Source organism: Neolamprologus multifasciatus, chromosome 9 (assembly GCF_963576455.1).
Source record: "Neolamprologus multifasciatus chromosome 9, fNeoMul1.2, whole genome shotgun sequence".
Taxonomy (NCBI): domain Eukaryota; kingdom Metazoa; phylum Chordata; class Actinopteri; order Cichliformes; family Cichlidae; genus Neolamprologus; species Neolamprologus multifasciatus.
The window spans coordinates 33,474,430-33,500,294 of record NC_140447.1 but is presented as its reverse complement, the minus strand read 5'-3'; the positions used below and the strand labels follow the sequence as shown (position 1 = coordinate 33,500,294).

Below are 25,865 nucleotides of genomic sequence, written 5' to 3'. Positions count from 1 at the left end.
ACACAGTTCATTTACAAAGGGAAAAACCCTAACCCTCTCCTGTTCATGCCAGTCTAGCTCATTAAACTAAAAGTACCATGCAGCACCAAACCAACAATCAACCACGTCAGCTGCTAACAGGACTTGGATCTGCTGATCGCCACACTCCTCCCCTAAGGAAAAGCAACTTCTAGCCTGAGTAATATTATTATTTTTTATCATTTCATATTAGTTCTTCGTGCTGTGATGTGTCCTCCTCTTCATCATTGGTTACAAATGTCAGCAAGTTTTTGTTTTGATCCTCCCCGCCTGTTTTGCTGTTACTTTCCTCGGGGTACCCAGATGTTAGCAAAGTATTAGTGCTGGTGTCTGGAAACCCCAAAAAGTTCTCATCCACAGTTTCCTCCTCAAATATTTCTTTCAAATGGTGTTGTTGTTGTTGCTCCTCCAGTTGTGTGGCTGTGGGATAGCAAGGTGTTAGTTTTGAGACATGGACTATCATATCCTCCCCCGAATCCTCCAAAACTACTGGACCAACCTGCTGAACCACCCGGTCCTTGCCATTTGGGAGCCAGCTTGGCAGTGAAAAACTGTAAAGTGCCAGGAGGATTGCCATGATTTATACATCGGGGAAACCAAACAGTGTTGTGCGGAAGGCACAAAACAGAAGAGCGACCTCGTCAGGCCAGGACTCTTCGGTCTATTTACACCTACAGGCCAGTGGACAGTTTCAATGATGAGGATGTAACATCCTGGACAGGGAGGAACGCTGGTTTGAGTGCTGTGATTGCAGCCATTCCCCAACTCTCTGTGAATGGTACTCATAGCCACTGATCAGTGGTCTTTGATCAATGATCTTTGATCAGTGGTCAATGGTCTTTTTGCATATTAATGATCATAAACTGACCTCACAGCCTGTTGTTAGTCAGTGCTGCGGGTGTCAGTCATTACTGTTTATAAGGTTGGAAACCTGCAGTCAGCTGAGACTGAAGGAGTTCAATTCAATTCAAATTTCAATTATATAGCGCCAAATCACAACAATGGTTGCCTCAAGGTGCTTTATATTGTACAGTAGATCGTACAATAATACATACAGAGAAAAACCCAACAGTCATATGACCCCCTATGAGCAAGCAATTTGGCGACAGTGGGAAGGAAAAACTCCCTTATAACAGGAAGAAACCTCCAGCAGAACCACGCTCAGGGAGGGGCGGGGCCATCTGCTGCGATTGGTTGGGGTGAGAGAAGGAAGACAGGATAAAGACATGCTGTGGAAGAGAGACAGAGGTTAATAACAGATATGATTCAATGCAGAGAGGTCTGTTAACACATAGTGAGTGAGAAAGGTGACTGGAAAGGAAAAACTCAATGCATCATGGGAATCCCCCAGAGGGGCCTGAAAACTGAAGGCTCTACCTCCCATTCTACTTTTAAATACTCTAGGAACAACAAGCAGTGTGAGAGCGAAGTGCTCTAATAGGGTGATATGGTACTACAAGGTCATTAAGATAAGATGGGGCCTGATTATTTAAGACCTTGTATGTGAGGAGCAGGATTTTGAATTCTGGATTTAACAGGAAGCCAAAACAGGAGAAATCTGCTCCCTCTTTCTAGTCCCTGTCAGGACTCTTGCTGCAGCATTTTGGATTAACTGAAGGCTTTTCAGGGAGTTTTTTGGACATCCTGATAATAATGAATTACAGTCGTCCAGCCTGGAAGTAATAAATGCATGAAGTAGTTTTTCAGCGTCACTCTGAGACAGGATATTTCTAACTTTAGAGATGTTGCACAAATGGAAGAAAGCAGTCTTACATATTTGTTTAATATGTGCGTTGAAGGACATATCCTGGTCAAAAATGACTCCAAGGTTCCTCACAGTGTTACTGGAGGCCAAGGTAATGCCATCCAGAGTAAGAATCTGGTTAGATACCATATTTCTAAGCTTTTCAGGGCCGAGTACAATAACCTCAGTTTTATCTGAGTTAAGAAGCAGAAAGTTAGCGGCCATCCAGGTCTTTATGTCTTTAAGACATTCCTGCAGTTTAACTCATTGGTGTGTGTTATCTGGCTTCATGGACAGATAGAGCTGGGTGTCATCTGCATAGCAGTGTAAATGTATGCTATGTCTTCTAATGATGCTGCCTAAGGGAAGCATGTATAATGTAAACAGAATTGGTCCTAGCACTGAACCCTGTGGAACTCCATAATTAACCTCAGTGTGTGAAGAGGACTCTCCATTTACATGCACAAATTGGAGTCTATTAGATAGATATGATACAAACCACTGCAGTGCAATACCTGTAATACCTACAGCATGTTCTAATCACTCTAATAGGATATTATGGTCGACATTATCGAACGCTGCACTGAGGTCTAGCAGGACAAGCACAGAGATGAGTCCACTGTCAGAGGCCATAAGAAGATCATTTGTAACCTTCACTAAAGCTCTTTCTGTGCTGTGAAGAACTCTGAAACCTGACTGAAACTCTTCACATAAACCATTCCTCTGCAGATGATCTGTTAGCTGTTTGACAACTACTCTTTCAAGGATGTTTGATATGAAAGGAAGGTTGGAGATTGGCCTATAATTAGCTAAGACTGCTGGGTCTAGAGATGCTTTTTGAGTAAAGGTTTAACTACAGCCAGCTTGAAGGCCTGTGGTACATAGCTGATTATTAGAGATAGGTTGATCATATTTATGAATTAATTAATGGCAGGACTTCTTTGAGCAGTTTTGTAGGAATGGGGTTTAAAAGACACGTTGATGGTTTGGAGGAAGTAATTATTGAAGTTAGTAATTATTGAAGAAAGATCAATTGGAGAAAAAGAGTCTAACTTAACATCAATGGTACTAAGAGTAGCTGTAGATAATATTACATCTGTGGGATGATTATTGGTCACTTCTTCTCTAATGATAAAAATTTTATTTGTGAAGAAGTTCATGAAGTCATCACTAGTTAACGTTAAAGGGATGGTTGGCTCAACAGAGCTCTGACTTTTTGTCAGCCTGGCTACAGAGCTGAAGAGAAACCTGGGGTTGTTCTTATTTTCTTCAATCAGTGACGAATAGTAAGATGTTCTGGCTTTGTGGAGGGCTTTCTTATAAAGCAACAAACTATTTCTCCAGGCTAAATGATGATCCTCTAAATTTGTGGCACGCCATTTCCTCTCCAGCTTACAAGTCATCTGTTTTAGGCTACGTGTTTGAGAATTATACCACGGAGTCAGATACTTCTGATTAGAGACCTTAGTTTTCACTGGAGCTACAGTATCCAGAGTCGTACGTAGTGAGGAGGTGAAATTATTAACAAGATAATCGACCTTTGTTGGAGTAGCGTTCAGATAGCTGCTCTGTCACGGTTCTGGGTCGGTTCGACCCAGCATTTTAAGTTTATTATGTTTTGGGTTTATTTTTGCATTATGGAGTGTTTTGGGGTTCTCTGGTGTTTTGATTATTTACGATAGATTATATTACTGTGGTTCTGGTTTAGGGTTTTGTTCACAGGGTTTGTGTTCTCATGTTTTGTGTGGGTTTAGTTCTGTGTCTGGTCTGCGTCTTTGTGTAGTGATGTCTTGTTCCTGTTTTATTGTGAAGGTCTGCGTCTCATGTGGGTGTGTTCAGTTTACCTCCCTTGTCTCGTCTCGTATAATTACTCCCAGCTGTGTGTAATCTCCCTGTTTCTCTGAGTGTATTTAAGTCGTGTCTTCTGCTGTAGTAGTCGCTGATCCGTCTGTGCATCCATCGTGTTTCATCCATGTGTTCTCCCTGCTGTCCGTCATCACTTACCTCCGCCCATCCTTCTTCATGTTCGTGTCCTGGTTCGTGTTTTGTAGTTTAGTTGTTCCCAGTTCAGATAGTCTGCAGTCCAGTTTGCCGTTTTTCTATTTTGTACTTTACTTTCAATAAACCACCTTCACACCTTTACAAGTGCCTGTGTTTGGATCCTACTTCATTATCTCCACACAGCTTACTTCACTCGCTGTGATATGCTCTGCTCTATGAGCATTGAAGATGATAACAGTGGGTCTTAAACTTAGTTACAGCGCTTTCAGAAAGACATCTACTTTGATAAAGTCTACTCTCCACTGCTGTGTAATCAATTATTGTAAATGTAAATGTTATCAGGAAATGATCAGACAGGAGAGGGTTTTCAGGAAACACTGTTAAATGTTCAGTTTCTAAGCCATATGTTAAAACAAGATCTAGAGTGTGATTAACGTGGTGGGTAGGTTCTTTTACATTTTGAGAGAAGCCAATTGAGTCTAATAACAGATTAAATGCCATGTTGAGGCTGTCATTTTTAGCATCTACATGGATGTTAAAATCACCCACAATAATTATTTTATCTGAGCTCAGAACTAAATTAGATATAAAGTCTGAGAAATCAGACAGAAACTCTGTGTAAGGCCCAGGTGGACGATAGATGATAACAAGTAAGACTGGTTTCTGAGTTTCACAGCTGGGGTGGACGAGGCTAAGCATCAGGCTTTCAAATGAATTAAAAGTCTGTCTGGGTCTTTGGTTGATTAATAGGCTGGTGTGAAAAATTGCTGCCACACCTCCCCCTCGGCCTGTGCTTCGAGATTTCTGGTAGTTAGAATGACTCGGGGGTGTTGATTCATTTAAACTAACATAATCATCCTGCTGCAACCAGGTTTCTGTAAGGCAGAGTAAATCAATTTGTTGAGCAATTATTAAGTCATGTACTAACAGAGACTTGGAGGAGAGAGACCTAATATTTAATAATCCACATTTCACTGTTTTACTCTTTGGTTCAGATGTGGATACTGTATTGTTCTTTCTTTGTAAATGTTTATGTTTAGTTGTTTATTGATGGTTTTTAGTTTGTTTTTTGTCTTTTTGGAAGCTGACACAGTCTCTATGGAGATGGGTTTTTGGGGGGTAGCAGGAGGAGAGAAGCTGCAGAGAGGCGTGTAAGACTGCAACTCTGCTTCCTGGTCCCAACTCTGGATAGTCATATTTTTGGGGGTTTAATAAATTTGTCCATATTTGTAGAAATGAGAGCTGCTCCATCCAAAGTGGGATGGATGCCGTCTCTCATCAGGAGTCACCTGATGATGATGATGATGATGATGATGAAACGTTCCTCCCACTGAAGACATCCAGGTGAACAGAACCAACGTTTTGGGGGATTTTCTGTTTCCTCACCTGGATGATTGAGCATCAGAACATGTCACTCAGAAATGTTGTTTGTCAGCTGGTGTATAGTGTGTGTTCAGATGCCGCACACAGCAGCAGCTTCTGTGAAAGCCAGGAGAGGGGCAGCCAATCAGACAAAGAAGGATTAATCTGAACTTTGAATCATGCAAAGCGGCTCTGGTAGAATAAAGCACAGGATGTCGACATGAAACATTAAAACCACACGTCAGAGTCACAGTCCGGTCTCTCTCACACTCACACACACACACACACACACACACACACACACACACACACACACCTCTTTCTGCAGTGTTGGGCGATCATGAGATGAGATTGGTTTCCTGTTGGAGAGAGAGACCTTACTGTGTGTGTGTGTTTGTTATATAGATACACATGGATAGAAGCAAATGAAACAGATTGTGTCTGGTATCTGTTGATGAGCTAACACTGCCCAGCGGGATGAGTGTGTGTGTGTGTGTTTAATGTGCCTTCTGTTACAAAGAAAGAAAATGAGCCTTCCCGCTATTTAATGTCAACGCTTTCAGATGACGGCTCCTCACACACAGGCGCGTGTGTGCGTGTGTGTGTCGGCATGAATGGAGGGATTTAGACATCTTTGAGTCACAGAGGAAGGAGGAGGTTTACATCTATTATCCTCGTGTGTGTGTGTGTGTGTGTGTGTGTGTGTGTGTGTGTGTGTGTGTGTGTGAGAGAGAGAGAGAGAGAGCATGCTGGGAAATGGTAATGAACTGGAACTGTCTCACTCTGAAGAACATTATATGTTTACAAGCTGCTCTCTGCTGACGAGCGAGAAACAAGGTGGAAGTGCGACTTGAACGTCTGTATCAATGAAGCGATTAATCAATGAGGTGATTGATTTGCTGATTACTGGTCGAGCATTTGGGTTTCTTGCTTCGCTCTGAGGATGTTGGTGCGTCTCGTACATCAGTAAATGAACGGCAAATGGGCCGCAGTCTTTCTGTAATGGAACTAAACACAGTACGAACACGCGTGACCCAGTTACTCTGAATACATCATCACATGTAGGTACAAAGTACCCGAGCTGATAATGTGATCACAATCAATAAGTATAAAAACCCACACCTGGAATAAATAATGGGAGAAAAATACTAATAAAGTCTATAAATAAAAATGTCCTGATTAAAGTGATGCAGCAGTGAGTAGCAGAGTCTTCAGAGCTGATTAAACTTTCTGTGTAATTATTTCAACAACATGCTACACACAGAGTCCTGTGGGGGGCTGTTGGGAGCCAGGTTTCTGCCGCCGACCAATGTTTATCTCATCGTCAGTGGGGCTGTGCGTAGATATTTGAGCCTCTGTGGAGAAAATCCAAACTTGTTTTTTGTCTGCTGTACAATCTTTGGAAATGGTTCCAAGAAATCACTCAAAGCCCACAGTTCCCCTGACATTCATGGATCAGAGAACCCCGTCCACAGCCTTAAAGCCGGGGCCTTAACAGTTTTTCCTTAATCCTGTCTGTGGTTTCACCTAAGGTAACCGAGCATCTGTCTGTCTCTTTTTCAGCTTGTCTATCTGGTCGGTCTCCTGACTGCACGCTGGTCCAGTCCAAAGAAGATGACTTTGACTGGGAGCAGGGAGACAACCGAGACCGATTGGCCACCCCCTGGATCCCTGCAGGTACTGTTTGTCTTTCTGAAAGCACCGTCAGGGCCCCGCAGTCCTCCTGCAGTCCTCCTGCAGTCCTCCTGCAGCTCAAAGGTTCCCCGGGTGCTCCTCAGCACTGTTCACACTGCTGACACAGTCTCCGCGCACAGAAAATCAGCGAAATAAAATAAATACATGTATTTACTTTAATTCCAATTCAGGCTGTATTTTTTTTTTGTGCGCAGCACAGATTTTCACCATGTCAGCAGCGCGCGATTGCTCATGCGCTCAGCTTAGAGGGAACATTGCTCCTCAGGGAACTTTTCTGGGTCTCCTGAAGCTGGGTCTTGGTGGTGCATGCATGTCGTCCTCTGACTCTTAAAAACCCTGAAGTACGTTTGTGTTGTGACACACATACATTGGTCATCAGCACATCTTTGCCTCTCCGGTTCTGCTGTTGCTCATTTAACCAATCCTGCACTCGATGAGCCGAGGCTTATAAGTACTTGGTGTTTACAACAAGGTGCAATCCTCTGGGTGTGCCGTTCAACAGCTCGAAGAGATGCTTGAGTCTGAAAACAAACTCTGGACTACTGAACGCAGGAACGCCGCTCTAAATGGGAAATGGCTGCATCAACCAGGTGCAAGCCTGATCCAATCACAGAGCGCCAGACTGAGCTGTGTACGCGTCGGTCTAGAACCAACCCTTTGTCAGACACACGGGCTTCACACCAACGCCCTTTAAATGGCATGTTTATGCTCTGCACGCCAAATGGCGTTACCTGTCACTGCGTGCCACACACCTGTAACACGGTCAGTTAGGCTAACCTCGGTCGTGACCGTAATTCCTCCCGAGCAGCCGAGGACGGCGGTCGTAGTCGTAGCATCCTGCCAGGTCGTAGGGAGTGTCCTCGCTATAATCAACTATTGTACAGGTCCTTAAACACAGCACTGCAGCGCTTTGCACCTGAAGGCAGCGCTGAGGGGAAAGCTGCTGCAGCCTTTTATCTGCTATTGACCTGCCACTGTGTGTGTGTGTGTGTGTGAGTGAGTGTGAGTGTGTGTGAGCGAGCCGCCATTTGTCACATGCTCACAGAGGTTACCCTGCTGACGAATGAGAATGCAGCACTCTTAAATCACAGAGCCAATCACGTGAGAGACAGGCTGACCGAGGACACACAGAAAGGAGGTGGTTACTGTCCTGTTTAATGTGAGTTATAGAGGAGGAGGAGGAGGAGGAGGAGGAGGCGAGAGGAGAGTTTGTCACCTTTACTCTTTTCCAATAAAAGAGGGTTTTTGTGTGTTTCACTGTGTGTGTGACTAATTGCAGCCAATCCAAGCAATCAGAGAGCAAACAGCTTCTCTCCCAGTGGACACACACACACACCCTCCTCCTTGGTTCGATCTCCTCCCGGCTGATGTGTGGAGCAGTGAGCAGGACGAGACAGGGCATTAAATCTAACACACCCTCCACAGCAGAGCCCAAACTCAGCCTTCTCCCAGCTGAGCTCGCTTCGGAGGAAAAACCGACCAATCTATTCAATTCAATTTTATTTATACAGCGCCAAATCACGACAACAGTCTCCTCAAGGTGCTTTATATTGTACAGTAGACCCTACAATAATACTAGAGAGAAAAACCCAACAATCATATGACCCCCTATGAGCTTATGACTTTGGCGACAGTGGGAAGAAAAAACTCCCTTTTAACAGGAAGAAACCTCTGGCAGAACCAGGCTCAGGGAGGGGCGGGGCCATCTGCTGCGACCGGTTGGGGTGAGCCTGAGGTGATGGGTTCAAGCAGAGACTGTTATTGAGTTCAGAGCCGCAGTGTGGCCCTTTGTTAAAGCTGTTAATAAACCTCACTGATCCGGAGACAGTCAGTGCTAAAACATCTGGAACATGTGGAGCTTCGTGGAAGCACAGACACAAAGCAGTAACATGCAGGAGTGATCTCAGCTCGTTTGTCAATTTCAGCAGGTCACATCTGATTCTTTAAATCAAATATCATGTTTCAGGCCAACGGCAGGCGGTGCTTAATATTTGTTCTGGTGTGTTTGGGCGCACGCCTCTCTTCTGTGTGTGTCCGAGGCTGCCGAGGACCAGCGTCACTCCACCGCCTTTACTCTAAAAACAGACACTTTATCAATGGGACTTCTGCATGTGATATCAGTGGGAGAAAAAAAACCCACACAGACAGCATTCTCCAGTGAAAGTGGTCTGGTTTAATACTGCAGACACACACACACACACACAGAGCTGCAGCGAAGAATCGATTGACCAGTGATTGCAGGCTCCATTTAATGTTCTTATAAATGGTACAAGTTCAATCTAATCTGAGCCATGTAGCGCCGGCTCGCTCTCTGCTGTCAGTGTGAACAACAGTAATCTTCCCTAATACTCTTTCCTGCTGCACACACGCACGCACACACACGCACGCACACACACGCACGCACACACACACACACACGCATGCATGCACGCACGCACGCACACGCACACACACACACGCACACACAATCACGCACACACACACACTGTCTCAGCCTCTGGACTGAATATGTTTCTTGCTCTGATTTCTTTCTGACTCCTCAGTCGTTAGCTGTTTGTTACTGCTCACGACGAGCTGATAAACTTCATCCCCTCCTCATCGTCAGCCTGTTCCAGCTGAGATTTTTAGATCATTTGATCCTGGATAGCAACTTTGCTAATCTTTCTCTTTGGTGACTAGCACGTCTGGTCAGCTAAAAATAAACGAGTCCAGACCAGATCAGATGCTGGTAACGCCATGACATCACGGGTATATTTAGCTTCCTTACAGACCGGCTGAAGCAGCTGAGTGCAGTGAGCCAACAGTACAGTAATTATTAGTTTTGCAGAGAAAGCAGTTGAGGCAGTGGAAGATGTTCCTGAGGTTTGTTTCTAGTTTGTCAAGTTGAAAACCAGATGTTCATAAATAACAGTCTTCAGAGCCTTTCAGTGTTCCCAGTTCAGTTAGTCTGGTCCATTTCTACAACCTGTTTACTCAGTTTATTAACAGCTGGGTCAGTCAGACCTGCCGCCAACAGTGACAACAGGAATATCAGGGCGCGTTTCCAGAGCTGTGAGAAAACAGGCTTGAACCCAACAGAGTCTGGACCTGAACCCAACGGGGTCCAGATATGAACCCAACAGAGTCTGGACCTGAACCCAACGGGGTCCAGATATGAACCCAACGGGGTCCAAATATGAACCCAACAGAGTCTGGACCTGAACCCAACGGGGTCCAGATATGAACCCAACAGAGTCTGGACCTGAACCCAACGGGGTCCAGATATGAACCCAACAGAGTCTGGACCTGAACCCAACGGGGTCCAGATCTGAACCCAACGGGGTCCAGATATGAACCCAACAGAGTCTGGACCTGAACCCAACGGGGTCCAGATATGAACCCAACGGGGTCCAAATATGAACCCAACAGAGTCTGGACCTGAACCCAACGGGGTCCAGATATGAACCCAACGGGGTCCAGATATGAACCCAACAGAGTCTGGACCTGAACCCAACGGGGTCCAGATATGAACCCAACAGAGTCTGGACCTGAACCCAACGGGGTCCAGATATGAACCCAACAGAGTCTGGACCTGAACCCAACAGAGTCTGGACCTGAACCCAACGGGGTCCAGATATGAACCCAACGGGGTCCAGATATGAACCCAACAGAGTCTGGACCTGAACCCAACGGGGTCCAGATATGAACCCAACAGAGTCTGGACCTGAACCCAACGGGGTCCAAATATGAACCCAACAGAGTCTGGACCTGAACCCAACGGGGTCCAGATATGAACCCAACAGAGTCTGGACCTGAACCCAACGGGGTCCAGATATGAACCCAACAGAGTCTGGACCTGAACCCAACGGGGTCCAAATATGAACCCAACAGAGTCTGGACCTGAACCCAACGGGGTCCAGATATGAACCCAACAGAGTCTGGACCTGAACCCAACGGGGTCCAGATATGAACCCAACAGAGTCTGGACCTGAACCCAACGGGGTCCAGATATGAACCCAACAGAGTCTGGGCTTTAACCAGCTTTCTCTTGGAAATGAGGTGTACATTTCAATGAGACTTTTTACCCGTATAAATAAAGGATAATAAATACAACCCAGCAATGTCCAGTCCTGATCGCCACACGGTCTAACCTGACTAAAGGATTCTGTGAGTAAGAACAGGAGAACCATCCAGGTGAACAGTTTATTTGCACCTATGATATTATACCCTTTTAAAAAGAGATCTTCAATTGAACCAGGATCAGGGAGGACACCCCTACAGAAGAAATAAGCACTGTTTGGGTCTTTAGAGTTAATTTTCCCCATTATAACACCTGTTCACATTTCACTTTGCATTATTAAGGGCGTGGCTTCTCGTTTAAGGTTCATAATGAGGTCAACATAAAGATTAACTGTAAGTGATCCACATTTTGCTCTACAGGTTCATTCTGCTGTCTCTGGACAGTTTTTAATTGATTCATTTGCAGGAGGACTTTGACCCGAGTCTGTTTAAAGACGATCAGAACCTTCAGATGTGGCCACTGGTTCCTCACAGGTGCTGTGGTGGTGCTGTTTGCTGGTTCTATGAGGTCCTCCGGTCGTTGTTTATTTCTGTTTTTTGCTCCAATAAGGGTGGGAATACACACACACATGCAGACACACACACATGCCTTTTGGTGAGTGTGTGTGTCTCTGTGGGGTTCAGGGTATATTAATATTTCTAATAGGGCTGTTATCAGCTCACTGCCAGCTGTACACAGCAAACACACACACACGCAGGGAGGCTCCAAGGCAAATATATACACTACACACACACACACACACTCGGTCTGTCTGTTGTGTGATAACTCCCACAATGCCTTTCTGTGTCAAAGAGACCTGGAGGTCAAAACCACTTTTTTCTCTCTGAGCGTGTGTGTTAAAAAAATACAAGCTGTTGTAAACAACACACACACACACACACACGCACACACACACACACACACACACACACACACACACACACACACACATGAGTGTGCAGACACACAGTTTGTGGCTTTAAAGTGAATTTGAAAAGAGATTAGACACACACACACACACACACACACACAGCTGCAGGTAAACAGTGTTTAAAGGTGGGTGAGAGAGAAGAGAGTTTAAAGTTTGGACTGTTTCACAGATAAATAAGAGAAAAGAAAACTCAGTGTGTGTGTGTGTGCGTATATGTGTGTGTGCGCGCGCGTGCGTATATATGTGTGTGTGTATGTGTGTGTTTTGGGTTAATTAGTGTGTTAAAGGGTTTATCAGCGTGTCGGCATGCAGGAGATTCACTCTTTGAACATGACTCTGTGTGTGCGTATGTGTGTGTGTGTGTGCATATATGTGTGTGTGTGTGTGTGTGTGTGTGGAGCGTATAAAGCCACTATCAGCATCCTGCCAAAAGCAATTAAAGCCTCATTCAGGGAGTTTAAACACATGGAGTGACTGCAGCTGAAATCCGACCAATCAGAGGAGAGGTCACACTGACACACCAGCTCCCCATTGGCCGATTTAAGTAAATGTGGGACTGCTCCTTCAAACCTGTTGGACGGGGATTCTGCCCGACGTTTGTGTGGATGCTTTCAGAAAATTTAGCACACATTCGCCGCCTGAAATAAACCTCTGAGGGCAGGAAACACACACACACTTCCTGCTGTGTGTGTGTGTGAGAGAGAGAGTAAATACGGTGCAGCTGCCTCTCCTCACGTCTCGGTACAGCTCGGGTAATAGAATTACTGCCTCCATCTGCGCGTGTGTGTGAGCTGGGTGTGAGGTGATTGGTTTACAGATGGTAGGGGTCGTATATGATTGGCCCACAGGTGAGAGGGGGCGGGAGGTTAACGAGCAGAAGAAACGCCAGGACACGAACGGGGGCTGTGTGTGTTTGTTTCTCTTTCTGCCTATGGTCTGATTGGACGATAGCGAGAAAGAGGAGGCGGGGCCGTGTCTCAGGTGCAGAGAGTTTGAAGCGCTCGCTCGGGCCTTTGAGAACGTGATGAAGATCAAGTTTGGCCGAGTGTTCGATCCGAGCGCCTCCACCTCCTGCAGCTCTGATTGGTCGGTTTGGTGTTCTCACTGATTAGCAGCAGCGTTTTCTACCACCACCACATCATGCCTCATTCACACTTTCATACAAATACTAACATTCACACTCCCATGAATGCATCAGCAGTAACTCAGGGTTCAGTGTCTTGCTTGAGGACTCTTTGGCCTGGAGCAGCCAGAGTTGGAACCGCCGACTGGTAGACGATGTACCTCCTGAGCCACACCCACCCGTGTCTTTCTCCACCTCCTGAGCCACCTCGACAGGACAAGACTCAGCTGTCCATCTGCATCTTAAGGATAAAGGACACTCTTTCGAGGATGCCAATGTTCACATTTTGGACAGAGAGGACAGATGGTTTGAAAGAGGAGTGAAAGAAGCATCTATGTCCACTGTGAGCGGCCATCTTTGAACAGAGGCGGTGGTTTACGACACCAACTCTCTGCCATCTATAATCCAGTTTTGAGATCCCTTCCCAGACGCCTTAACGCCCACTCACACCCTGGGCCATCTGACCTCAGGAATTCGCATGATAAGGTGGGGCCAGGTTTCACAATGAACTCACCTGAAACTCTGGCTGATTGGGACCCACACCCAGTTCCACACCTTGGCTCAGGCGATTAGAGGATCATCAGGGGGTCCTTTTGTCCCTCTGTGGGGGGACACTCCCACTAGGTTTATATCTGGGACTCTCCACCATTTGACCTTAGAACTGAAGAAGCTTCTCGGATGAGAGGTGAAACGTCTTCAAGTAACTTAAAGAAGTCCAGACGCTTTTCTTTGCAAGCTCCTTTGTCTTTCTCCACCCATAACCTGCACCTAAACGCAGACAAACAGAGCAGACCCCAGCCTTGCTCACAGACCCTGAGCCAGGCCCCTTGGGCCCACTCACACCTCATACCTGAAATCTTTCTCTGCTGAATCACACACTGCTGTTTGCCCTGCAGCAGGCCTCAGTTACTACGGAAACAGCAGACACACACAGCACATGCGTGTGTTTGCCCTGACACACCTACAACTACACACACACAAAGGTGTGACCAAAGAAGTCAGGATAATCCCGAGGAGCTCCACAGACACGTCCACACATCAGCGACGTTGTTCACCTGTGAATGAAGGTGTTTCAGTGCTCACCTGTATCAGCTGACAGCACGCTGACACATGTGACCACAGTCTGAGCTCTGACTCTGGGTTTTTCAGGCTATGACGTGCTGGGAACTGTGACACACAGTTAATCCTGCAGAGTGGCAAAAAACGAACACAACAAACTGCTGTCATCATTTTACAGAAACAAAGAAACATCCCATGACTGTAACACAGAGACGTCCAGGTCACACAGGAAACGACCCTGGACCGTAACCATTCTGCCTCATTTCTGCTCTTCTCTACTGACTCTTTGATGTTTGAAAAATGTCCTTCAGATAATGATGATGAGGATGATGATGATGGTGGCGGTGATGATGATGGTGGTGAAGATAATGATGGTGGTGGTGATGATGATGGTGGTGAAGATGATGATGGTGGTGGTGTTGATGATGGTGGTGGTGATGATGATGGTGGTGGTGATGATGATGGTGGTGGTGGAGGTGGTGATGATGGTGGTGGTGATGATGATGGTAGTGGTGGTGAAGATGATGATGATGTTGATGGTGAAGATGGTGATGAAGATGGTGAAGATGGTGATGAAGATGATGATAACGGTGAAGATGATGGTGTAGATGAAGATGGTGAAGATGATGACGGTGAAGATGATGGTGAAGATGGTGATGGTGAAGATGATTAAGATGATGATGGTGAAGATGATGATGATGGTGATGTTGATGATGATGGTGAAGATGATGATGATGGTGAAGATGATGATGATAATGATGGTGAAGATGATCGTGATGATGATCGTGAAGATGATGGTGAAGATGATGATGATGGTGAAGATGATGGTGATGATGAAGATGATGATGGTGAAGATGATGATGATGGTGAAGATAATGGTGATGATGATGGTGAAGATGATGGTGATGATGGTGATAATGGTGATGATGGTGATAATGATGATGAAGATGATGGTGATGATGATGGTGATGATGGTGAAGATGATGATGATGAAGATGTAAAGATGATGATGGTGAAGATGTGATGATGGTGATAATGGTGATGATGTGATGATGATGATGATGATGAAGATGATGGTGATAATGGTGATGATGGTGAAGATGGTGAAGATGATGGTGATAATGGTGATGATGGTGATGATGATGATGGTGATGATGATGATGATGGTGGTAATGGTGATGATGGTGATGATGATGATGAAGATGATGGTGATGATGGTGAAGATGATGATGGTGAAGATGATGGTGGTAATGGTGAAGATGGTGATGGTGAAGATGATGGTAATAAAGGTGATGAAGATGATGATGATGAAGATAATGGTGATGATGATGAAGATGATGGTGATGATGATGATGATGGTGATGATGATGAAGATGATGGTGATGATGATGATGATGATGAAGATGATGGTGATGATGAAGATGAAGATGAGGATGATGATGTTGATGAAGATAATGGTGATGATGGTGATGATGATGAAGATGATGGTGATGATGATGATGATGATGAAGATGATGGTGATGATGATGATGGTGGATTGTGTTCATGTGTGACTGATGGTTTGAATGTATTATGTCAGTATTTTATGATTATATCTGAAATGAAATCAGAAAAACAAAGTGAGTCTTTTAACACCAGGAAACAGAAAACCTCATCCTGAAAACAGCTCTGATGTTTGTCAGGAAGACAAATGGGGTCTTCTGATTGGCTGTAGATGAAGGTTCAGTCAGCTGTTGGGTCGTGTTAAACATGGAGTGAGGCGCGATCTGTGAGACAAACACTAATCAGCCGCAGACGCACAAATGGCTGATTTGAGAGTAAACTCATCACAGCTTTTGTTCTCACTCGCTCTTCATCAGTCTGGATTGTCCTTGCTCCTTCCTCCTCCTTCTCCTTCTCCTCTTCCTCCTCCTCTTCCTTCCGTGATTAAACCTCATGTTTTTCTAATCGATTCTCCTCAAGGTCCATTGATCCACTGACACGTGCACATACACATTAAAACGCTCTGGTAACCAGGAAATGAAATCAAACATGAGTCTACGCTCAGGTTAAAATCGTCTCTGTGAGGAAATCATCGTTTGAAGGTCGATCAACTTTCCCAGGAAAATGCTCTGAAAGATGGGGAAGCTACAGAGTGGCATGTGGCCACAAAGCTTTTTGTGTGTGAAAAATCCAAACGCACACTCAGATACCTGCTGATGTCATTCACATGGAGCTCTGCCTTCTTGGATGCTCTGTTACTACAGTGACCTCACAGCAGCCATATTATTGGTCACATGATGTCATTAAAAGGCTCCAACAACACACCAAAGCTCCAGCTCAGGTGAAGCTAGCAGAAAGCTGTCACCATCCACCTGTCAAAGAGGCCACGCCCCTAATAATGCAAACGTTACGCCTACATGTGTAATGAAGTGGCATCATCAGGCTGTGAGCATGTTTATGTGAATGTGGAGTCAGTGGGACGAATCAGAACTGCAGCTTTAGCTTTTTAGTTACAAATAAGTGAAAAGTCATTAAATGTTGTTTCTTTATCGAGTCGCTGTTTTGTCCCAAATAAGCAAAGAAAATGTTTGACGGCTCCACAGTGACCCCACCTCACCAAACCATCAAGCGATCAATCAGAAAGTCATCTGCAGTTGAAGCGATGGCAACATTGAAGTGATACAACATAACTGACAGCTGACTGAAGGAATACTGCAGTACAGTTACCATAGAGACGCCCTTCAACCCGCACGCACGCTCGCTGTAAGACGACCGATTTAAATTTCATAGAAACTTTGCAGAAAGATGAAGGGAAGTGAAAGCAGTGAGCTCGGGAGATTGACAGCTGTAGTCGTGACACGGAGATGTGAAGACACACTAATGAGAGCGTGCACACACACACACACAGAGGAAGAGGGTGCGTTCAGAGTTACAGAGCTTTAAAGCAAACGTCGCGCTTTTATTCTGAAGTCTTCCAATTACAGATTTCCACTGTCGACAAAATGAGCCATTTGTTCTCACACACACACACACACACACACACAGATCAATAATGGATTTACTGATTTATTACACTAACAAGCACCGTTTATTTTCTTATCTCCTCTCGTCAGTGATGATTTCCTGTTGTTTATTTTTTTATTTATTTTTTTATTTATTTTTGTGTCTGGCACTGTAGCAATCAGAATTATTGTCTGAAGGCCAAGAAAAATACCCAACAGATTTCCCAAGTGGGCCTTTTGCTATACTGGCCCACTTGATTGTCATAGTTTATTTGATCTTTATTAGTTATTTTTATTCTAAGTTATTGTAATCAGGCCAGACTGGACTCGGGGACGGGAAAGAAAAACAAGAAGAAAAGTTCAGAAGAAAGTTAACAGAAGGAGAGGGAAAGAAAAAGGAGAAAAGAGAGAGAGAGAAAAGACAATGAAAATCTGCTTCATCACCTTTGTCTTTTTTTTCCCCTCTTTTTCTTTTCCTGGATCACCTGTTGAGAAAAAAAGAAAACAAGCAGAAGAAGACTAGAGCAATAGAATAAACAACATCATGATGATATATGGGAATATGACAGTAAATACTAAATATTAAACATTATTGTGCAGCACGTAAGATCGACAGCACAGTGTGCTTTGAGGTAGGAGCCAAAAAGGGTGCAGTTTGTGTGTGTGAGCACCCGTGTGTACACCTGTGAGCATGGACGCGCTTGTTTTTAAAAGGTTCCTTCATGTAATGATCTGCTAGAGGGTGTGGGGGGGCCACAGCCCCGTCCTCCAGGGCATGAAGCAGGTATGAAGGAGATCAAAACTCCAGACATCCAGAGGCCCCCAGAACACAAGAGACCAAGGAAGACCAACAGAGGGCCAGCCGAGCCACTGTCCCAGAAAGAGCTGAGGAGAGTCCCAGATGAGGGGTCATTCAGCAGCCGCGGAGCAGAAGCCAGGGGGGGTTGCAGTGACGTGCCCGTGAGCTCCGCCGGCAGCCAGCTGTGCCAGAGTGACCGAGCCCCAGGCCGAGAGGCCGAGGGCACCCCACCCCCGAAGTGGCCCAAGCGAGCCCCAGGCTCCAGGCCCCGATAAGCAGCCACCAAGGAGTGTGCCGGTGGGTACCCGGACGCCCATCCCCGGACACAAAGAACCACCAACGCACTGATGTCTGAGGGAGTCCGCCACTGGTAGGGGGAGTGGTGGGGGGAGATAGGCCTCCAAACCTTGGAGGGCCTGAGATGTCCACAGAGAGGTGGCGTCTGATACCCAACCTGACATATAGACACAGACATACAGGCACACACAGATACAAACATCCATTCCCACCCTCATGCTCTCATATGCAATTACTCAACACTCACCCAACGTGGAGACAGACATAGAGAGACGCTGTACACACAATCACACTCCCCAAGCGTACTCTAAGCCCCAGGTCTAGGTACCCTTGCCCCTGGAGGGGGAAACTGCACCCAGACCCAGGCAGTGTTACCCTTTTCCCTGCAGTGGGGAGAAGCAGACCGCCCCAACTCAGCAGCAGCAGGGAGACTCCAAACCTCCCTCCGCCCGCTCATATGTAGTGTTGATGCATGTGTGTTCTAAGGTGCATTTAAAACCCAGGAGGGCGTGGAGCTACCTGCCAGAGAGCAGCAGGTAAGCGCATAGCCCCTCCTGATAGCCCTCAGTGTCTACGTGTATTTAAAATTGAGAGGTGGGCAACGACGCCAGGGGTGAGGTTGTACACCCTGATGGTGTTTTGGAGTCCGTGTAGCATGCCCACCCCCAAGGTCCTATATGTATGTGTTATGAGAGTGTGAGTAATGTGAATGTTTAAGTTGTGGGACAGAGGGGGGGATGCCTCCCCTGCACCCTGGTGACACACCTTTACCCCATGGCCCTACATGTGTGGGTGATTGTGGTGGAGCGGGAAGAGGGAGGCAGCTGGAGATAGGGAGGGAAAGAAGGGAGGGGCAAGTGACCCCTCCCTGGGGCCAGCTTCCCCGCTGACCCCTGTAGGCACCCCCATACTCTGCAACCTCCCAGGGAAAGGGGGCCCAGACCCATCCGGACCGGGGCCCAGTACAGCAGCGCCGCCCGGCCCCACAGAGCCCGGGACAGCCCACCCGACCCCACCACAGAGAAAACTGCACCCACCCCGTCATCCACTCATCTTCCAGACTACACGAGACAATAGACGCCCAGGCTGAGATCTTCCTCCACCTCTCCCGTATCTCCCCCTCCTGCAGAGTGAATTCCTGAAGAGAGGAGAGCTCCTGCAAGATGTAACAACCTCCCCCACCAGTTGAAGAGCCCCCCAGGTGGCTCGATGCACTGGCGGCACCCTGCGCCAGGGCTGGGCCCCCATACACCCACCCGCCCACAACCCCGGCAACACACCAACTAGGACCCAAGCCCCCGAGGCCCAGCCAGGGCCCCAGCCTAGAGTCCGGCCCGTCCCGGACCCACTCTGGGGCAGCCAGGCTACCAGGTCAGTAACCCACGTCCGTCAGCACAGACCCTCCCCTAGCCCCGCTGCACACAGCCACGAGGAAACCGTCACCTAAGAGCCAACAGAGCCCCTAATAGGCCATGACCGCTACCCCAGGTTGAGCCCTCCAAGGAAGACGCTCCTGGGGAACTCCCCGACACCCTAAGCCTGTCCCTACCCCCACACCAATCACAACAGCAAAGGTGGGACCAAACTATGACCCCCCTCACCCCGCTACGTGATGGAGCTGATTGGGAAGAGAACCCTGCGTCGTTCCAGGATCTCTTTGGGGAACTGGTCGTTCACGCTGAAGTCCATTCCTTTTAATTCCCTGCCGCGGCTTTTCACCTGTTCCGAGGCCGAATTTGGCCACAATAGGACGTGGTCTCCTGGCCGGCGACCTCACGGCCCCCAAGCGATGCACTCTATCAAAGGCGATGTTCTTTACGGTGTCCTCCGGCAGCTTCAGGTGGATTTTAATGAAGCTTTTCACCGTTGCCTCCGCGTCCTCTCCGGCAGATACTAGAATACCAGAAAACAGAAGGTTGTCTCGCATGCTACGGGCTTGTAGATCGATAACGGACTCTTTTTTTTTTTTTTTTCTATGTTTAGCTGGGTCACGTTATCGGTGAGAGATTTGACCGACTCCCGTAGCGTGGCATTTTCAGCAGCAAGCGTTTCCACCTGCTGCTGGCTGAACTCCAGGGATTCTCGCAGAGATTTAAATTCCCGGTGTAAAATCTCCACCAGGGACAGCCTCGCATCGAAACTGGACAATCGCTTGTCGATTGACTCCAGGATGTCTGCAATGTCTTTGCCGGCAGGCGATGTTGTGCCGGGTGAGTCTGCCGAGCGACATCTCTTCGATGACGGCGTCTCAGTTTTGGCCGGGGAAGATGCACTCTGGGCCTTCTTCATGACTAAATCTTGGAAGCAGCGGTCGATGTATTCTTGGAGAGCGTCTAAACTCTCCCCGTTGTCCTCCATGGTGTTAGAGATGATAGGACAGATGTTGTTAGTTATATGACAATTGATTAGTATATTTGGTAATACTGAAGCTTAAAGAAACTTTGTTCAATTCTAAACTACCATTCGCTTTAATTTTCCGCCAAAATCTCCGGCTGAATTTTCTTACGGTGGCGTGAGGGTGGCAAAGAAATCGAATGGGGTAGCAAAACCAAAGCCTTTTTTTCCCCAAAACACATACGCAGGTGGTTACACATGGTTAAAATGATTCAAATGCAGTAAGTATCCATGTTTTTCATATAAATATAGTCTATAACTTAATTATTGTCTATAGCCCACATAATTACACACTTTAGTTACATAAAACATGAGTTTTGATGTTATGTACTGTATAGCCTGTATGATAAATAAATATGTAGCCCAATAAGTATAAAATCCAGAAAGCTACACAACATGGGGCGCTTCATTTACAAACACAAGTCTAACTTAAGTTTCACACTGTTAGAAATCAATCACATTGTTACATTAAAATTACACAAAATGTCAGAAATCTGCACTGTCATGAATAAAAATGTAAACCTAATTTTTCATGATTTGTTGCATTAACCCTCTGAGGTCTGAAATACAACCGGACATTTTTGACTCCTTTTGAGTTTACGTTTGTATTTCACCCTCAAATTGTTTCATTTTATTTTTTTCCCCCGTTGCCTTGTTTGGTATCTTCTCAGCTCAACTGAATTTAGTTGTTTTTTCACTGACATACTGCATTAATATTACTATTACTATTAATATAACTATTACTGATCTGAAATCATACAAAGAACCTAAAATCCTAGTAGTATTTTTTACTGTAAACAAAAACCACAGACATGTTGAGTAAATGTTTATAACTTGAAATGCAAATATAAAATGTACATTTTGTAAACATAAACAACTATTTATCTAAAAATGCAGCCAATACACCTGTCGTTTTTTTCATTTTCTACAACCATTTAAAAATATTACTAAAACTAAAATGAGAGAACAATCAGGTTTCACAATAAGATGCTCCACAAATGATGTGTGCCAGTAAAAAAAAAGTTTGTCCACCAAAACACAGAAGAGCACAGGGATAAACCTGCAGCCTGACAACAGCAGGTGTATCACTCCGCTGGTTTCTACTTAGTGACAGTGTTTACAAATTTGCCTTAGTGACATTCATTAGTGCCCTCACTGACACACTAAACAAAACGACTACACAACAGAACAGCTACACAACACAACACAACACTCCACGCTCAAACTGTTAATGCTATCTTATTTTAATAAAAACACTGTCATATGCAAAACTGAGGTGGCACTTGGGGTGGCAAGGGATCATTTTAGGGTGGCACTTGCCACCCCATGCCACCCTTCTAGATCCGCCCCTGGTTACAACATGAGTCACTTACCTTGTCCGTCACTTCCGTCCTTCACTATTCTCACCTCACAGCATACTGACAAATAGACTCACCTTTCCTGTTGTTTCATCTCTTTCCCACCATCTTCACTCCTTTTCATTTTCTCCATCCTGTGACCTCACACATGCTTTTATTTTGAAGGCTGTGCTGTCTGGCATTCACTCCATTAAATGATCAGAAACACTGAGCTGAAAGTCTGACTTTATTTTGATGGGTGTTAATCCTCAACATGTTCACAGTGAGCAAGTTTGATGTTTATTAATCATGTGTATTAATCATATGTATTAATATGGTAATAAACATGTTTATTAACACGTTTTGCATTCAAAACCATTTTAGATTTAACTCATTCAGTTTTTTATGTGCTGTTCAAATACACAAAGATTTAAAGAGAGAGAAGTAAATAAAAAGACATATTTCTAGACAAACATGCTTTTTATTTTGAAGTCTGTCACTGTTTAAGGACTTTATCTTGGCTGTGTATAATGAGGTGTTGCTTCCTCTCCGCAGGCTCCTCCTTCCTGTTTGTGAACACGTCAGGTCGCTATGGTGGTCAGCGCGCTCAGCTGCTACTACCGCCACTCAGAGAAAACGACACGCACTGCCTCAGTTTCCTGTTTTACCAGGTTGGAGGGCGCGAGGGTGCCGTGCCCGCTACGCTTAACGTCTACATCAAAGGTACGCAGGAACACTGGCGCAGGTTAGTCAGTGTAGGCGGAGCTCTCAGATGATGATGGTGTATGTGTTCCCTGCAGAGAACGGTAGTCCTCTGGGAGTTCCTGTCTTTAACTCCTCAGGCCCTGCCTACCACATCTGGAAGGGGGTGGAGCTTGCAGTGTCCACCTTCTGGCCCAATCACTACGAGGTAAACCACCCTAACGCAAACACGCACGTTTACTTTTGACAGGTTTTACCTGAATAGTGTGATAGCAGCGAGATAACACACACGCTGGTATTTCTATCACTGCGAGGACTGTGGTTGGGGTACTGACCAAACCCCGACCCCCAGTCTGGACCCTCCGTCCCAAAAAGCGGTCCTCACATGTCCTGAGAGTTGCAGTGGTCCTCACAGAGATACACAGGCGAATGCGCACACACTCGCTCTGGATGTGGCTGATCCGTATTGAAAGCTCTTTTATGTGGCTTTAAAAGCTCTGTCATCTCCAAACCACACGAGGACTGCAGCTAATTGGTTCAACACACACACATAGGCTCACACTCTGTGTAGAGCAGCAGCAGGAAGTGAGTTTTTCTCACCACGGGAACCTTCTAGTGCCAAAAAATGTTTCCTCCCGTCGACAGCACAACCTCTGGACTCAACGTCCCAATCTGTTCCTGTTCCTGTCCAACATTTTAGAAATGATTTTGCGTTTCAGTCACGTGGCTCTGAACACTTATGGCTGATATGACGCTGGACTTATTAAAATCACACAAACACATGAAAGCATTCACAAAGGTGTTTCCACCTGCACCACTCAAGGGCAGCTCTCTTTGTTGTTGTCATGTCTCTACCACCTGCAGTTCCTCTGACGTCCAGCAGAGGCAGCAGTGAGTCAGTCCCAAAGACTCCCATGTTAAAACAAACATATTTACAGCCTGATACACAGACTGTTTCCCCCCCTCATAACAGCTTTATGGGAGAGAATGTTTCCTAAACTTACCTGTAAGTTACGAGGCCCCTCCCACTGCGTTGGAGGCGGTTCTGTTGAAGCTAACCGCATTCTCTGAAAGCTGGGCGCGGTGACTTGTTCTGGCTTTTTCTGACCATTAATGTTTCTTCTGACTCCAATTTGTGATCTGTGTCCAGGATGGTCGTAGCGCTGGCATGACACTGTGACCTTTGAACTCTGGATCAGTTACTTTAATGCTGGAAAAGTGCTGCATTAATCCTCATTTACGTTTGGCCTTTATACCCATCTATGAGTTTGTCACCAGCAGTAGCTGGTTGTTGTTATGCTCGACTTCACCTAAACTGGACCTCTGCATTGTGTTTGTGCTGTTGGACAATTTATAATGACATCATGTGACCAATAACATGGCTGCTGTGAGCTCTCTGTAGCAACAGACCGTCCAGGAAGGTGGAGTGGGAATTTTGCAGAGTCAGATTCTCAGACTTTCTCTTATTAGCCGGTGCCTGTTGCTCCCATACAGACTGATTAACACGCTAGCTCAGCTGATAAGTCAACGCCTGCACAATGTTCAGGTGTTGTCCTGGCAACGGAGAGGTCACTGCAGCGGCATCTGTCCAACATCTGTCTGAGTCTGACAGACAAACACTGCTGTCTGCAGGTCAGCACGCCGGCCCATAAACCATCAAGTCCCACAGCAGGGAGCCACACACACACACACACACACACACACACATACGCACTGTAACACACAGATTATAATACACACACACACATACGCACACTTTAACACACACACACTGTAACACACAGATTATAATACACACACACACATACGCACACTTTAACACACACACACTGTAACACACAGATTGTAATACACACACACACACACACATGCAGGTGTTGTTGCCTGTGAACAACCATCCTGTCATCACAGCAGCCATCACTAATTAGCTGCATCACCACGGTAACAACACTGCTAGCTCATTAGTGACAGGCTTAATTAGATAGTGGAGGGGGGAGAAGTGGGGGAGGACTGAAAGAAAGAATCAGGAAGTGAGAGATTGGAAAAGGAAATGCAGGGAGAAGAGAAGAATGAAGGGAAGAGAAGTCATATCTGAGAGAGACGGGAGGGAGGAGGACTTCCTGTTATGGGCGGCAACAGGAAGTAAGGCTCAATTTTCTATGCTGACTGTACAACACACACAGCTGGATGTGTGTCAGAGAGGGTTATCAAGGACGTATATGGCGGGGGAATTTTCTCTGGCTTCATGAAGTTGTAGTCATGGCGTTAGAAAAAGTTCCTCAGGGCACGCTGCTGGGCCCACTCCTTACACTCAGATGGAAAATATAAGCACTATTAAGAAAACGGTCTGACGTTAAAGTCATCAAACTCACAGGCTGAGAATCTGAACTGATGTCTGGAGTCATGTTTGACTTACATCAGAGATTCTTTCCTTTTGGACACAAAAAAAAAGCCGCGATCAGGGTCACATCTGACACCGTGGTAACTGACAACTACACATCTGACACCGCGGTAACTGACAACTACACATCTGACACCGCGGTAACTGACAACTACACATCTGACACCGCGGTAACTGACAACTACACATCTGACACCGCGGTAACTGACAACTACACATCTGACACCGGTAACTGACAACTACACATCTGACACCGGTAACTGACAACTATACATCTGACACCGCGGTAACTGACAACTACACATCTGACACCACGGTAACTGACAAATACACATCTGACACCGCGGTAACTGACAACTACACGTCTGACACTGGTAACTGACAACTACACATCTGACACTGATAACTGACAACTACACATCTGACACCGTGGTAACTGACAACTACACATCTGACACCGCGGTAACTGACAACTATACATCTGACACCGCGGTAACTGACAACTATACATCTGACACCGCGGTAACTGACAACTATACATCTGACACTGGTAACTGACAACTACACATCTGACACCGCGGTAACTGACAACTACACATCTGACACCGCAGTAACTGACAACTACGCATCTGACACCGCGGTAACTGACAACTATACATCTGACACCGCGGTAACTGACAACTACGCATCTGACACTGGTAACTGACAACTATACATCTGACACCGTGGTAACTGACAACTACACATCTGACACCGCAGTAACTGACAACTATACATCTGACACCGCGTTAACTGACAACTACACATCTGACACTGGTAACTGACAACTACACATCTGACACTGGTAACTGACAACTACACATCTGACACTGGTAACTGACAACTACACATCTGACACCGCGGTAACTGACAACTACACATCTGACACTGGTAACTGACAACTACACATCTGACACTGGTAACTGACAACTACACATCT

General features: G+C 45.9%; 1 protein-coding gene across 7 annotated transcripts in view; it reads left to right on the top strand.

Annotated features, from left to right (window-relative positions):
* The window catches only part of LOC146511984 (receptor-type tyrosine-protein phosphatase mu-like), a 189,417-nt gene that overhangs the window by 39,904 nt on the left and 123,648 nt on the right, over nucleotides 1-25,865 (top strand). For all 7 annotated transcript variants that reach the window (XR_014875911.1, XM_085171651.1, XM_085171650.1 and 4 more), the window contains exons 2-4: nucleotides 6,689-6,802; nucleotides 22,339-22,506; nucleotides 22,584-22,693. Coding sequence is in view for 6 of the 7 variants with exons in the window: in XM_085171651.1 (XP_085027777.1) it covers nucleotides 6,689-6,802; nucleotides 22,339-22,506; nucleotides 22,584-22,693 (392 nt within the window). In the remaining variant the exon portion in view is untranslated. The remainder of the gene's footprint in view (nucleotides 1-6,688; nucleotides 6,803-22,338; nucleotides 22,507-22,583; nucleotides 22,694-25,865) is intronic.